The sequence below is a fragment of the Ursus maritimus genome, unplaced genomic scaffold (genome assembly GCF_017311325.1).
Source record: "Ursus maritimus isolate PB19 unplaced genomic scaffold, ASM1731132v1 scaffold_33, whole genome shotgun sequence".
Classification (NCBI taxonomy): Eukaryota; Metazoa; Chordata; class Mammalia; order Carnivora; family Ursidae; genus Ursus; species Ursus maritimus.
The window spans coordinates 622,637-638,256 of record NW_024425897.1 but is presented as its reverse complement, the minus strand read 5'-3'; the positions used below and the strand labels follow the sequence as shown (position 1 = coordinate 638,256).

Below are 15,620 nucleotides of genomic sequence, written 5' to 3'. Positions count from 1 at the left end.
TATATTTTTACTCTTAGTCCAGATGAGACCTCAATGAAGGCAGTTAACAGGACTTAATGAAGAAAGTGTTAGAACAGCTGAATAAAAGTGCTGCAAAAATCAGCCACTCTGGAAGGTAAAAACCGATGCTGTCCAAGTGACACCCAGCCGAGTTTGGGATAGACTTTGTGCTGAATGTGCTCTTAAAATTCAGCACGGGATTCCCCATCTTAATGTGAGATATGTAGCAAGCTCTGACACTCCAGCACCTGGTGTGGCCACTGCTCATGTGGAACGGAGGAATCACATCATTGATTACCTGGTAGCCTTCTGTTTTCTTCTGACACCACTTCAGCAAGGCATTCCTCTTTGAACCTCCATATTCTCTTGCCAATGCTGACAGAGGGTCCTTCCTTTCTTCCCTAAGTGAGAACAAGGAACCCAAAGTTAAAATATTTTTTATTTGAGCTCCATTATAAACCAGAAATCCCAGCAAGAAGAGAACAGTGTCCGCTGCGTTTTCGAATAGGATAATTGCACACACTAAGACATCTATTGGCAAGATGTATCGTTTCACTCATTTGATTTTACTTCTCAGTTTTTACAGGGCCCTCACAGACCCACCACTGTTGGGGGTTTCTGCTGTCTGAAGGGAGGAACTCTATTATCCACATGGAAACTGGCAAAGATTCAGTACAGTGTGCATTCACAATTAATGGAATGCACTCCAGAACACTCAGAAGGGGGACAAAAATAACTGGCAGCATCTGAAAGCTGTCACGGCTGCCTTTCACCCAATATCTTACCCTTCTGTAATCTTTATGCTTTAGTTTTATTTTACTCATTTTTGTTTCCAACCTTTTATGTCCTCAATCATTTCCTCTTTCTTAAAAACAAATTACTTACTGTAAATACAAAGGGCAAGATTATGCAAGGTGAAGGATTATAAGGCATGGTTCCTACCTTCAAGGTGCTTAGAACTGGGGGAAGCAGATAACACAACAGATGGCAACAAACATCCATAAAATATCTCAAATGTGTTTACGGCTACGTTATACTGCTCTTTATTGACTCTACCTAATTAGAATTTTATCTTGCGTAGAAAAATGGGATTTTTCTGTAAATTTACTCACTTGTTCAAAACCTCCTTATACACCACTTTGCCAGGTAGTGTGCAAGTGCTGGGCAATGAGTAGTGAACAACACAGGGTCCCTGCTCCATCGAGGAACTTCAGAGTTTACTATAACATAGGTATGCCACAGAAGAAGAAAGAAAAGAAAAGAAAAGAAAAGAAAAGAAAAGAAAAGAAAAGAAAAGAAAAGAAAAGAAAAGAGAAGAGAAGAGAAGAGGAAAGGAGGAAGGAAGGAAGGAAGGAAGGAAGGAAGGAAGGAAGGAAGGAAGGAAGGAAAAGAGAGAGAGAGAGGGAGGGAGGGAGACAGAGGAGAGGAGATGAGAGGAGAGGAAAGGAAACGAAACGAAAGGAAATGAAAGGAAAGGAAGAAAGAAAAAAATCCAACAATGGCTATTTATAACTCATTTCTTAAAAATATAGGTAGGGTAGTTTTGGGCACTGTCAATTTCCTTGGAGGCAGAACAAATATCCTGCTCTAGAGGAGGCAATGAATCAAAAAAAGATTTTGGGATCACTCTGGTGTTGACACAAGGGAGGCATACAACCCTACTTATCCTGGACCAAATCTTTTCTTTTAGTAACTACTTTAGGACTCCCTGGAGTGAGAGTACATCTAAAATAACCTGCTCCCTCACAAGTGGTATACCCTTGAAAGCCTGGTCTAGTTTTTAGTGATTACTTTATAAATAAAGCAGAGATTCTACCCCACACCCCGTAAACTTAGTCCAATAAGTGTCCTAAAGGTTATTATGTTACAAGTGGCTTAGTATTCTTCAGTGTATTGATTCTGTCTGTATTCACCCTTCAAGATATGTTAGGAAGTAAAAGAGTATACATTTTAGAATGGAAGCTTTAACAACTGAGAGGTGCACTGAAGCAGGACCGGTTTGATTTATCTTAGAACCGGAAGTAAAATACAAAACTTTCCAACAAGCTGTGAAATTTGCTGCCTTAAAGAAATATACATTTACGCTTGCATGCCAGCCCACCAGACTCCTGCTCTGGTTTAAAAAGTTCAAAGAAGTGTGTTATGATACTACCGAACACAGGAAAAGAGAATGAAGATAAAGTTAAGATATGTGAATGAACACAAAAAAGCCAAAAAATAAAAAAATAAATAAATTAACCTCCATCATGTTCAAAATAAAACAACTATAATCAACGTGAAAAGTTTATTCTGGTTCACACCAGGTCTGTTTGTTTCTAGAAACAGCTTAAAAAGTATCAAAGAAGAGCAATTCTATGGACTACAATGGGAAGCTGCAAAAAAAGATCCTTCCAGAGCTGGAGGGTCATCTCTCATAACTTGTTCATTGTAAGAGGAGGACACTTCCCAGGAGCGCCTTGTTGAAAATGACAGCTTCTGAGTAGGGAAGCCAGGAAGAGTGGGTGGGGTACCTTTCCCACAGGCACACTGCAGGTAGCCTACTACCCAGGATGGAGACAAGCATGGACAGTGCTCTCCCTGCATCAGCCTGGCCAGAGCGAGAGCTACCCTCACCACTGCACCCCTACTTGGTCTGATGGCACACTGTTTATGGGACCACTATTCTAAGAGGCAGGGCCCCTAACTAGAGGCAGGGCTTTAAATGCAAGGATATAATTTGAGTTTGAGAGGCCAACTATTCCATTTTATCCTCAAACCTATAAGTCAATATAAAGCTAAAGTTCTGTCCCTCCTTCAATTCTTCTCAATACACCTCGACACTTTCCCTCATCCCTATAGACAATGTATGCTTCATTTCTGACATCTGTTTTTATTCTGTAAATGATAACTCCTTCTTAGTCCCAAATGGCTTCTGACATAAGAGGAATATGAATAAAATACAGTACTCCATTTTCAGGTATTGCTTATCAGGTATCAACGTGGCATCATGTTCTCAGCTTCCATCTAAAATAATCAGAGTCCCCTTTGGTAGCCCTCCTTCTTTCATTCCTTTTCTAGATATCTGTTGCCAAGAATCAATCATCTTTTCCTTTGAAAAGCCTCCTGAGTCCAAACCTCCCTTCACCATTTCCACTGCTATCATTCTGATCCGGGCTTGGTATCTTTGTCCCGGAAACATCATAATGTCATTTTAGTTGTGTTCCCCCACTTTTGTCCACAACAGAAGAATCCTCGAATCACCTTCTTACATTGATTTACTTACCCCACTTTATAGCTACCAACCACAGCCAAGTGATTCAATTGGACTATAAAGAGGTTCCATGCCTAGCCACACCCTACTGTCAATCTTTTCTTCCACGGTCCCTGGATGTGGTAGGTCTACACCTTCCTCTGGCCTTCTGTACCCATCCTCTGTGCATGTGCAGTACCATCTACCCACAGCTCCCCCAACCCGCAGTTACTCACCCTTCCGTACACTGGCTCATGTCACTGACCTTGCCAACAATGCCAGTCTACTCTCCCCACCCAGACGCCAACCCTCTCAGAAGCCTTCCCTAACCCTCCACCCGTGCCCAGTATTCCAATTCCATGCTTACTTTTGGGAAAAGGAACCGTCTCTTTCACGTTGCCTTGCTTTTTATTATACCATCTTACCCAAGTCTGGGCCCAGAAGAGATGAGAAAACACTTAATAAGACACAAAGAAAAACACCAGTGCTCGACTGCCATGCTTTTACAACCTGATCACCAATCTCCAAAGGCCAGGAGAGGCACGCATGAAATGCATCAGCGTTAACTGTTCTCTACCTTATCCGACTTCGGGTAGTGGGGGTGACGGATGCCGTGGGAGAGGAGGACAGGGAAAGCTGTGGAGACGTGGTTCCCATAGCCATGAGAGAGGCTGGCGATGCTCCCTCAGGTGCAGAGATGTCTCGTTTCATCTCTTCACTACTTCGTCGAGACACTGATTGTGAGAAATAGTCATTATGTGTTTCATATAAATGCAGAAAAACATTTATAAAACACTTTTAAGTTGAGTTATTTTTTTCAGCAGGTTCCAGAAAGAGCAAAAATTTCCATTTAGGAGGAAAAACTAACATTTTCTTTAGCTGGTAACTTGAAAGGATTTATTTCTTTCACTAAGAAAACTGTAAAAAAGGTACAGCAGATGAGATATGCACTGAACCCCATATTCCCTGAAGGTGGGAGTGTGTCTTATCCATCCCCACTAACACTCACAGAACCTACCTAGCACACAGTGAGTATTCCAGAAATGTTTGTTTAATCACAAATACAATGAAAACCAAAGGCTAATTAAAGCAATACCTGGCAACTACTCGTTCTTAACTAAAATAAACACAACCCTGCTCAACTTAGCCAAGATACCATTAAAAGGAAAGAAAGGAAAGATACTTCATTACAGGGCCACACTTAATTCTGGGTCAGGCCATGTTTCCTAAAACATAAACCAGTGAGACAAACAGAAAACCAAAAGGTGTCAAGTCAACTACTGGGAGACAGAGCAATCAGGAAAGTTCTATTTTGAAAGGCTAGCACAGTAAGACATCACACCTTGTCAGAACTACAGAAACTTCTGAGAAACGCTAAGTGCTTCAGCCGTTGGTAACAAAGCCACAACAAAAGCTACTTTCTAGCAAGGAGGCACTGACTAGGCACAGATGCTCATGGCCCTGGACTGAGTGTGGGGAGAGGGGAGATATGGGCCAAAAGTCCTGATCTCGGACACACACGCTCTCACATCAGAAGATGCTGGATGTGCAGGTGCCCTGAGCTGGCTGTAATCAATGCTGTACATCAGTAATTCTTCCCTGATGACTGAAATGGCCCCCCCACTTTTATTGACTAAAATGTTCTTGGAGATTTTAGGATAGCCACAAGCAGAACATAATGCTGCATTAGTAAAGTGATGTCTGTAAAGATCCAGAGGAGAGAGATGCTTTCTCCTATTACATTAGAATGATGTATTTATACATATTTCTGACATAATTTTATAATCATTCTTGTTTTTTCTTCCAATGTCAGATCTTCGTATACCTTAAATCAACAGTTTAAGTGATGTGCTACAAAGCTGGCTGAGAACACCTTTCATCATTTTATATAAAATAGAGGAAACTGAGAAAGAATCAGAAGGACTCTGTGAGAAGAAAAGGCTCTGAGATGGTAATTTTGGCTGGACTTCCCACTACCATAAAGACCTGGCTATGACGTCTAAAAACTGTACTAACTTAAATCCCCGTACAAGTGTAAGGTTAACTGTATGCGGCAGTGTTACAGGAATTCTCCTTACCTGGTCTAATTTCTAGTTCAGTTATAAAGGGTAAATAAGGGCCACAAAGGGAAAAGAATGTGAGCAACTGATAAACTGGAGGGAGCCCTAGGAGACAAGGGAAGCCTGTCAAATTCATCATTGTAGGATGGCTTTATCATACTGGAAAAATCTGGCTTCCGGAGAATTTCTGGTGTGCTCTGAAATAACAGTCACAACATACCTTGCGATGGATATCCTAATCTTTCACAGCTATACTAACTTTGTATCAAGCTATATTTTTGGCACAACATCTAACCCACTCTAGGCCCTTCATAAATATTTATTAAATAAATGGAATGATCGAGCTTTGAGAGTTTATTTTTTTTTTTTCAAGATTTTGTTTATTTATTTGAGAGAGAGGGGGAAAGCACAAGCAGGGGGAGCTGCAGAGGGAGAGGGAGAAGCAATCTCTTCATGAGCAGGGAGCCCAACATGGGGCTTGATCCCAGGACCTTGGGATCATGACCTGAGCCAAAGGCAGATGTTTACCAACTAAGCTGCCCAGGTGCCCCTGTTTTATTTTAAAATCACAGTCATGAAATGTGATTTGTATAGAATCTGGAAGATACAACAGGAGAAATTCAGAGTGAAAAATAATCAACTCAAGGGGCACCTGGGTGGCTCAGTCGGTTAAGCGTCTGACTCTTGATTTCAGCTCAGCTCATGATCTCAGGGTACTGAGACTGAGCCCCACTTCAGGCTCCTCGCTCGGTGGGTAGTCTGCTTGAGTTTCTCTCTCTCTGACCCTCTCCACCCCCTGCTCATGCATTCTCTCTCTAAAATAAAAATAAATAAATCTTAAAAAAAAAAAGAAAGAAAAATAATCAACTCAAGAGCCAAAGAGGCAAGAAAAGTTAAACAAGTCTAAAGAGAAAGCATTTAGTACCATTACTACAACTTCCTTTTCTAAAGGAAATTCCAGATAAAAAGTCATCACCTGAGATGGTCTTGGCACTTTCCATGGCAGGAACTCTGGGCAGAGAGGCGGGTCGGCTGGTTGAAGATGTTCTTAAAAGATGCTCTGCATAAAATGGGAAGGGTCAAAATAAAGACATCAGACACCAAACTTTGAAGTCACAAAGGTAGCAGGAAGGTGAGCTCGCCCCTTCTTCTCCCCCAACCCCCCGCACCCCGCCCCCAGGCTCATCCTTCTTTCTCAGCCCAGGGCACTCTAATAATTCCCCGAGGAGCCCACATCTACAAAAGAGCTTCTGTAGACAAGAAATGCGGGAAAACATTTCACTCAATGTTTGATTTCTAGGGATAAGATTTGACACAGATGAATGCTTCTAAATCACCCACTGCTACTTACCTCTTTGACGCAATTCAACCAAAATTCAAATATCCCCTATGTCGGTCTAGAAGTACACACTAAATCAAAGCCTCGTCCTTATGTTCCTACCAAATAGTGAGGAAGCCATACATGTACACAACCAGAGACAATGAGGATTGGACAATTACAATAAGAATGATGAAGTATCATCAAACCACAGAGTGAGAAGCCATTCACTTTCATTTCAGGCAGCAGGGAGGTCTTCAATGACATTAAGGTGGGCTTTACTAGTAGAGAAGAGAAGTGGGAACAGTATGTTGGCCAGAAACAACGAGAACAAAGGTATAAGGATATTCGAATTACAAAACAGTGTGGCCTCAACACAGGGCATATGGAAATCAGACCAGCAGGAAAAGAGGCTTTGAAGGGAAGATGAGGCTGATCGTGACCAACAAGAGCCTTCGTTACCTGGTATGCGGACTTGAGTCTGAGAGCAACAAGGAAGCACCAGACATTTCTAAGAGTGTGGGAAGGATGCAGACAGGTACTGCCTATACTGTCCAGCTTGCAGCCACGCTCTCTTCCACCCCTCCCTTGCTCTCTACACACGAGCTGCCTTGGCAGTTTCTGGAGTTCCTCAAACATTGGCACAAGCTGCTCCCCCACCTCCTGTTCTCCTCCTCCATTCCAGCGGCAGCCTGGCTACCTTCATCATCCTTCGGGTCCAGCTTCAACATCACTTCCTCAGGACCTGTCCTCCCCCACCCCCCTGCAATGGCAGCCCCAAACAGACCAGCACACTTCCTCCCTCAGGCTACAAGCCTGACAAGGCTGTCATCAGGCCAGGACAACAAGCACCAGGACAGACAGACTAGATGTGTTCTGCCTGGTTGCCATGTGCTAAAGATGTGTGATTAGCATGAGGGAAAACACCACCTCTTAAACTCACTGAAGACTATTGGCTTCACTGTCCAAGAATGGCCCCACAGCAAACATATTTTAACAGATCATTCACCACTTCCTTTTAAGAACTGCCAGTTAAAAAAATAGTTCCTCTCAGAATATCATGATGTCAAAAGTAATGGCATATGACACCTTTCAAGGATAGTGCACCTATTATTGCAAAACCTATTTTCTAAGTGTGTGAAGAACATTTGGTTGTAACTGCATACAACTTTGGGAAGGATGAACTTACTTTCTTAACGAAGACAGGACTTACACAGACTAGAGTCACTACATCTTTCCAAACCTGAACAAACATCACCTCTATGTGAAGAGCCCACAAGCAAGCGCCCATCAGAATTCTGAACCCTGTCCGCAGTTGGCATTCATCCTGACAGGAAGAGCATATTATGCACAAAGTCTGACAGACAAAACAAACTTAGTAGAACACGGAAATAGTAGGAAACAGAAATCAACATTTTAAATTTAATCAAAATTTCCATTTTACAATTATGCAACTAGTCGTTTCCCTAAAATCTTAATCTCCCAAAGAACACAGCAAATGAAGAAAGTGAAAACAAAGCTTGTACAGACAAATGAATCCAACCAAGGAGCATGTAGGCTAAGTCAATAAGCCCTTGTCATTCCCTAACAGGGAAAGTGTTACTAAATTACCTTCCTTCTTTCTCTTTCACAGTGCACACTATAGGCACACGACTGAAACAAAGTTCATGACATCTGCTGATTCCTTGGCTCAACCCCGGTTACGTCTTTCCTTACTGTATGTTTAAGGATCTGTCTCTATTCCGCAGGTGGTCCCTGACCACAAACCAATACTTGCTTTTTGAAAATGTACAAAATTGTACTGAGGGCCTCAATAAGATTATTCTTTTCAAAATTATTTGTGATCAGCTTCAACGGGCACAACACAGTCTGCTGCCATTCCATGAAGTGTTTTCACTGTGAGATTCGAGCTCACTCAGAGGCACTTGTCTCAGTGTGAGCATGTCCATTTACTACTGCTGTCAGCCGCTGGAGTCCGTCTGCATGTCAAACTGTCCGTTTATCGCTCTTCAGCAAATAAGATTAGTGTAGTACAGTCGAATGTGGCAGCACGAGAGATTATATTTTACAGTAATAGTCTATTCTATTGCTATATGGAGTTGGTCTTGTCTTTAATCCATTTGTTAAACAAAAATCATTTGGGTGTCTACTACTCCTAGGTACTGAGCTTGGTGAGAAGGTCAGAGACAGGAAGAAAGGAGGCAAGAAGTTTACTCTTACAGAACTCAGAATCTAGAGCAGAAGCCAGACATTAAAAAAAAAAAAATCATTACAAGTGAAGGATGCTAGGAAAGAACAAGTATGTGGAGGCTCTGGGAACACAACAGGGGATGTGACCTGCTCTTGAGGGGAGGTCCGGAAAAGCCTCCTCAGGAAATGACATCTCAGTTCAGATGAGAAGGGTAATTAATAGCTTTTACACAGGCAAAGGAGAGGTTGGAGGGGAGACAGTATTCCCAGCTGAGTGCTCGGCACACACCAGAACAACTCCAGGGCAGCGATGTTCAGAGGACGGGGGAAAAGAGGAGCAGATGAGGTGGCAAAGGCAGGCTGGGAGGGTCAGAACAGGCAAGAGAAAGCATGCAGGCAAAACAGGCCAAATTAAGGAGTTTGGACTGTACCTTGCTGGCAATGGGGAGCCAATGAAGGCACTTAACTGAATGAGCCACCCAGGCACCCCAAGATGTGAGCATTTTTAAATGACAGTGGAAGGGAGTCAAAAGACAGGGTAAAGCTGAAGATGTGGGAGAAGGGGCTAACAGCATCTGTGACAGCCCAAGGGGATGAGATCCAGGGCTCAGGGGAAGGGAAAAACCTACACAGAGATGTTCTATTCACGTCCAATGACAGGCAGCGATAACAGGAGCATACTAGGTCTGCTACTTAATTCTCTTATTCTAGAAATCACAGAAATAAACAGGTACAGGCAGTTGTCCCTTTCTTGTTTCCCAAAACAAATTTACAGGCAAAACAGTGAGTTTTAAAATAGGAGCCTAAATAGCCAACTTTTGTTCAGAGAGTAGTTCCAAATGGATGATGCTCCTGCCAAAATGAGTATAAAATCTGAAAAAATATGAAACTCAACCACTTAAAGGCACTGAAGAGAATCCAAAAGCAGGCAGAAAATGAAAGGAGTAAACACGTGGAAAGAATGAAAGAGCATGGGGCAAGTTTCCCAGTTTACAGCTATAGGCATGAGTGCAGGCCCCAGGTGAGGCCATACAAGACAGCTCGTAGAAAACCCACAGCTTTACTGCCTTGAAGAAGCAGAAGACAGATCTCAGGACCACCAAAGCTGCTGAAAAGGGAGGAAGTAGGAGAAATAACGGAAAGAATCACAAATTCTGTATATAGACTCTGCCCAAATCTCTCACTGACCTCTGAAAACCACAAGCACGGATTCCAAGGAGCCAAAATTAAGGACAAAATAACTGAACAGGTTTTTCAACTGAAGGAAAAGAGGTTAGATGGAGTTTAAAGACAGAGCACCTTAAATAAATATTTCAATGCATGCTAGGATGTACCAACTGCAAGTTACCTTGGGAAGCATTTAAAAAATAAGATGGACTGAAGGAAGGGTAGAGGGATGGATAAACATGAAAACGCAAACACAGCAAAGTGCTGAAGAATCTAGACAGTGAGATGTGGCTATCCACCACACAATTTCTTTCAACTTTTCTGTATGTTTGAAATTTCCTGTAATAATATGTTGGGGGGAAAAATAGGAGCCTAGATACTCTGGTTTATCAAGACAAATACCAAGAACCACAGAGAAAAGAAGGAAAGGGTTGAGGGTGGGGAAAGGTTAGAAGTAAATAGCTATTCACCAGACTATAAATACAAGAAGGTAGGATTTCTATCTGAATTTCTCCTAGGAATTTCCCCACTAAGGTGGGATCTAGGGCTGAGCTGAAATCTGACTGAGATCTACCCTCTGGAAAATAAAAATTGCTGTGAAACTTTTAAATAGAAAGCTCTTTTTCAGGGCGCCTGGGTGGCTCAGTCGGTTAAGCATCTGCCTTCGGCTCAGGTCATGATCTCAGGGTCCTGAGGTCAGGCTCCCTGCTCAGGCGGGGAGTCTGCTTCTCCCTCTGCCTCCCCCACCCCACTCGTGCTCTCTCGCTCAAGTAAATAAATTTTTTTTTTTAAAAGAAAGCTCTTTTTCTTTTATTTAACTTAAGAGACTATATAACTTTTAACAAAGATTGGGCTTTCTAGTAAAACTTCCTCTGTATACATTTACTATATGTACCCTTAACATAAATCAATGTCTTCAAAATACTGTGTTTTTAAAACTTTTTACATCTATAACCTCAAGTAACACAATTCAGACAGATGATAAGAGTATTAATTTCTCGGGGGGCGCCTGGGTGGCACGGTGGTTGGGCGTCTGCCTTCGGCTCAGGGCGTGATCCCGGCGTTCTGGGATCGAGCCCCACATCAGGCTCCTCCGCTGTGAGCCTGCTTCTTCCTCTCCCACTCCCCCTGCTTGTGTTCCCTCTCTCGCTGGCTGTCTCTATCTCTGTCGAATAAATAAAAAACAAAATCTTAAAAAAAAAAAAAAAGAGTATTAATTCCTTAAGATTTTATTATTTGAGAGAGAGAGAGAGAACGAGTTGGGGGGGTAGAGGGAGAAGGAGAAGTGGACTCCCCAGGGAGTCCAATGCACTGATGCGGGGCTCGATCCCAGGACCCTGAGATCATGACCTGAGCCGAAGGCACACGCTTAACCTGAGCCACCCAGGTACCCCAAGAGTATGAATTTCTTTACAGAACGTAAATACACTTGGATTAATCAACTTTCTCAGATACCAAATGTCTGAGCCATGACACAGATAGGGAACTTATGAGATCACCCTGATATGGGTCAAAAACACAGGCTCCCCAACGATCTGCAACATCCAGCTGAGGTCTTTGCTTAACACTCTGGACCTTGTAAAAATCACACTGTGCAAGTGCGGTCAGTAAAGACCTTTTCAACCACCTGTCCATGTACCTAGTTAGCAGATCTATCCTTTCCTGCTTATTAGGCCATAAGTGCTAATTCACATCCTAGCTACAAAGAGTCACTGAAGTGACACAATCATGACCCTAAACCAACAATACCAACAAAAGAGCATTTGATTAGTCCATTTATAGTAAGATTTCTCTGCTCTATTTTCCTGCAACTGACATGTAAGCATGATGCTAAAATAGAATAAAAACCCCATGCCTATTATAATGTATCTAACTGGAAAAACATCAAATTCTCCAATGTAAGTGTGGAACAGGAAGGAGCATCTTTGAAAGTTTCAGTAATGAAGCCACTGAAACTTTCAAAATGAAAATTATAGACTATTCTTTGATTTATGCCACGATAAAAGAAACAATCAAGGAAGAAAAGCATTTCAAGAGAGAGCCTGGAAATCCTACTCTCTTATCACAGTTTAGATAACCATGGTGGCTTTTTATGACCAAGAATCACTTGGTTGTTTTTAGTTTTATAAGTTGTTTCTTTCTCTAATGACTGTTTAAAATAAAAGATCACACTGTCAACAAATTCTCAGATAAAAATTCACCTAAGTATGTTTCCTGCTCTCTCCTGTATTTGCCCTCTTCAGCTAAGCCCCATGAAGGCATTATAACGGACTGAAGCGGAGACGTAGACCATCATTAACACACACGGACCATACCCTCAATAGCCATATCCTTTGAAATATTACCAGATAATAAAATGAGGAAAGCCAGGGAAAGGTTTAATTCAGCAGAGCCCCAGAGACATTTAACACATTTATTCTGTGTCAATAACCTTGGCCCACAGATCTTCAACACCCCCGTTCTGTACCCACAAAAGCCAAGGTAATAGGAAAAATTAAATTCGTTGCCCAATTTCCTGAATTTGTCCTTTCCTAAGAATTACTTGGGGTGCCTGTGAAAATGAAGTTTCCAAGCTCCCTTTCCTAGAGAGTCCATGGCAGTAGACCTGAGGTAAGGCCCAGGATTCCCTATTTCATGAAATGACTCAGGTAAGTCTTATTAATAGGTAAATTCGAGAAACGCTATTGGTGCTGGCTTTCCCCAGTAAACCCTGTCCTGCTGTAAGCTGATGAAGAGTCTGGAAGGTAGTTGCTCAAAGGGGAGAAGGCTCCAAGGGTCAGCTTTAGCATGGCCTCAGGAGTTTTAGAAGGCCCTAAGTCATTTCTCACTGGAGCATGCGGCATCCCCACCTTCTTCCAAGGCCAACAGGGTCCTGGGGACTCAGTTTTCTCTGGTGTCCAAGGATGACCTCAAGGCTCTCCAGATGAGGTCACTCCCACAGGGCTGTCACAGCCCAGTGTTATACATATTCTCAAAGGCTGTGGCATCCTGGCTCCTGGTTCCAACTGTACTTGGATCAAAAGGTTGACTTTATTGACAGAACGGGGGCAGATGCAACAGGCAGCTGAATGGCAATGCTCCTGAACCCTTGGCTTCCATCTCTGCCCTTGGGGCCTGCACCCTTAACGTGCCCAAAATATAATGTGTAGTGATACTTTCTCACAACCACTTGTAGGCAGCTAAGAAAAATCCCGCAGACCCTGGCGGCCTTGTGACAAACTAAAATCTTGCACTCAGACAATAAAGAGCCATCCTTCTCAGCCACTTGTGCTACTAAGAACTTCACACGCTAACCGTAACAAAATCTAACAGCATTTACTGTGGGCTAAGATCTGTGCTAAGCGCTTTTTACATGCTTTAACTTGCACTTCATTCACTCATCTCACATGTATTATCAAGAGCCCAGTATAACAGAGGCTGAGATACCACAGTGAACCAGACAGACATGAATCCCTGAATTCACGGACCTCTCGGTCTAGGGAGGCAGACAGTAAAAGTTATAGACAAGAACTATGCAGTATGTCTGAAGGGCTAAGTACTTAGAGTTTTTTAAAGGGGTTCGGGGTTCGGGAAAGGGGCGTGTGGAGGAGCGTGCGGTTTAAATTTTAAACATGGCACTCACCAGCTAAGGGGAGCCCAGAGCAAAGCCTCGAAGGAGGGCCCAAGGGAGCCGTGTGGACATGTGGCAGAGCGCTTGGCAGAGGAAGTGCCAGGGCAAGGCTCCACGGTTGGGAGTATGCCGGCGTGGCCCAGGGAGCACAAGGAAACCCGTGTGGCTGGGCAGAGTGACCAAAAGAGAAACATGGTTAGGCCAGAGACGCAACAAGGCCACGCTGGGAGGGCCTGGAGGCCACTAAGAGAACTCTAGCTTTTATTCTGAGAGAAATGGGGAGCTGGGGGAAGGTTTTGAATAGAATGAAGTGTTTAAATTTATATTTTTCAGGATTAGGCTGGCTGTAGGGTTCAGAATAGATTGTGAGGTTGGGGCGCCTGGGTGGCTCAGTCGTTAAGTGTCTGCCTTGGGCTCAGGGCGTGATCCCGGCGTTCTGGGATCGAGCCCCGCATCAGGCTCCTCCACTGGGAGCCTGCTTCTTCCTCTCTCACTACCCCTGTTTGTGTTCCCTCTCTTGCTGGCTGTCTCTCTGTCAAATAAATTTTTAAAAATCTTAAAAAAAAAAAAAAAAAAAAAAAAAGAACAGATTGTGAGGGAGGATTAGGAATCTTTTGTCAGAACCCAGGTGAGAGAGGATGGTGGCTTGACCAAGGAGGTGGTGGCAGAGGGAAGAGCAATGCTCCAGCTCTGGATGTAGAGCCAATGGAGTTTCCTGAAGAACGAAACAGTTCTGTAACTTTGTATGGTGACAGATGGTAACTAGACTTGTGGTGATCATTTTGCAACATGTACAAAAACATGAATGCCTGAAACTAATATAAGGTTATATGTCATTTATACTTCAATTAAATATTGATTTGATTGGGGCGTCTGGGTGACTCAGTCGGTTAAGCATCAGACTCTTGATCTCAGCTCAAGTCCTGACCTCAGGGTCATGAGTTCAAGCCCTGTGTTGGGCTCCACGCTGGGCATGGAGACTACTTAAAAAAAATTGATTTGATCATGGGAAAAAAAAACCTAATAGTTCGCAGAAGTGGGGTCTAAGAAAAAGAAGGGAGTTAGGGATGACTCTGAGGTTTCTGGAGGATAAAACTGCCATTAATTGAAATGGAGAAGACAGATTACAGGTAGGACAAGTTTAGAAAATGCAGAAATCTTGTCCTGGATGCACTCCATCTGAGATTATTTGACATCCAAATGGAGCTATCGAGTAGGCAACTGGGTCTATAGCAGAGAAACAGGCTGGAGATACCAGTTTGACAAACAACAGTACAGCCATGAGAAAGAATACAGTAGCAGAGTGAGTACAGACAGAGAAGGGAGGCCCAGGAACTGAGCTGGGAGGTACCCCACCATTTATAGGTCAGGAAGGGGGATCAAGCACAGGAGATGGAGGAGCAGCAGGGAGGGAGGGAGAAGACACAAAAATGAGGGTTATGGAAATCAAAATGAACATCCCAGAAGAGAGACTGCTCATTGACAGCCTACACATACATAATCCTTAGTGGGTCCATCTGGGAGGCAAGGGTAGGAACACAGTCAAAATGTAAAGACAGACTTGAGACCTTCCGCTATTTTTTTCTTTAACAATCTGAGGGGAGAAAAGACCTCAAAGTCATGACTGACGAATGCACTAGAGCCAAGAAGGAGGGGTAGAAGGCCAGCCCTTGTGCAGGGAAGGTAACAGCAGCACCATCTTGTGCTCCATTATCCCTAAGTACATGCACAAGCAGCTCATCTCAATATGAGGTATACCTGCGACTTGCAGGGAAAGGGCCAGTCCCACCGCCAAACCGGACACCTCCTGCACAGGTGCCCCACGGAGCCCACAGAGCGTCCTCTGGGTGTCTGCAGCACTAATTCTCACAAGTCTGCTTATTCTTTAACCCACACCTGCTGAAACCCTGTAGTCACATGCATAAGAGCTAGCTGCCACAACCGAGAGAACGTACAGAGGAACACTTGGAGGCAATTGGCCTACACCAATTGAGAGGAGCATGGGGCTCCTGAAGGGCGTGCATCCCGGCTGGGCACGTCCACACC

General features: G+C 43.4%; 1 protein-coding gene across 1 annotated transcript in view; it reads right to left on the bottom strand.

The window, feature by feature from the left end:
• SPECC1L (sperm antigen with calponin homology and coiled-coil domains 1 like) overlaps positions 1-15,620 on the bottom strand; it is a 122,720-nt gene that overhangs the window by 32,344 nt on the left and 74,756 nt on the right. Inside the window, exons 11-13 of the mRNA XM_040619485.1 lie at positions 6,266-6,349; positions 3,807-3,963; positions 299-401 (exon numbers count right to left, since the gene is read on the bottom strand). Coding sequence (XP_040475419.1) covers positions 299-401; positions 3,807-3,963; positions 6,266-6,349 — 344 coding nt within the window. The remainder of the gene's footprint in view (positions 1-298; positions 402-3,806; positions 3,964-6,265; positions 6,350-15,620) is intronic.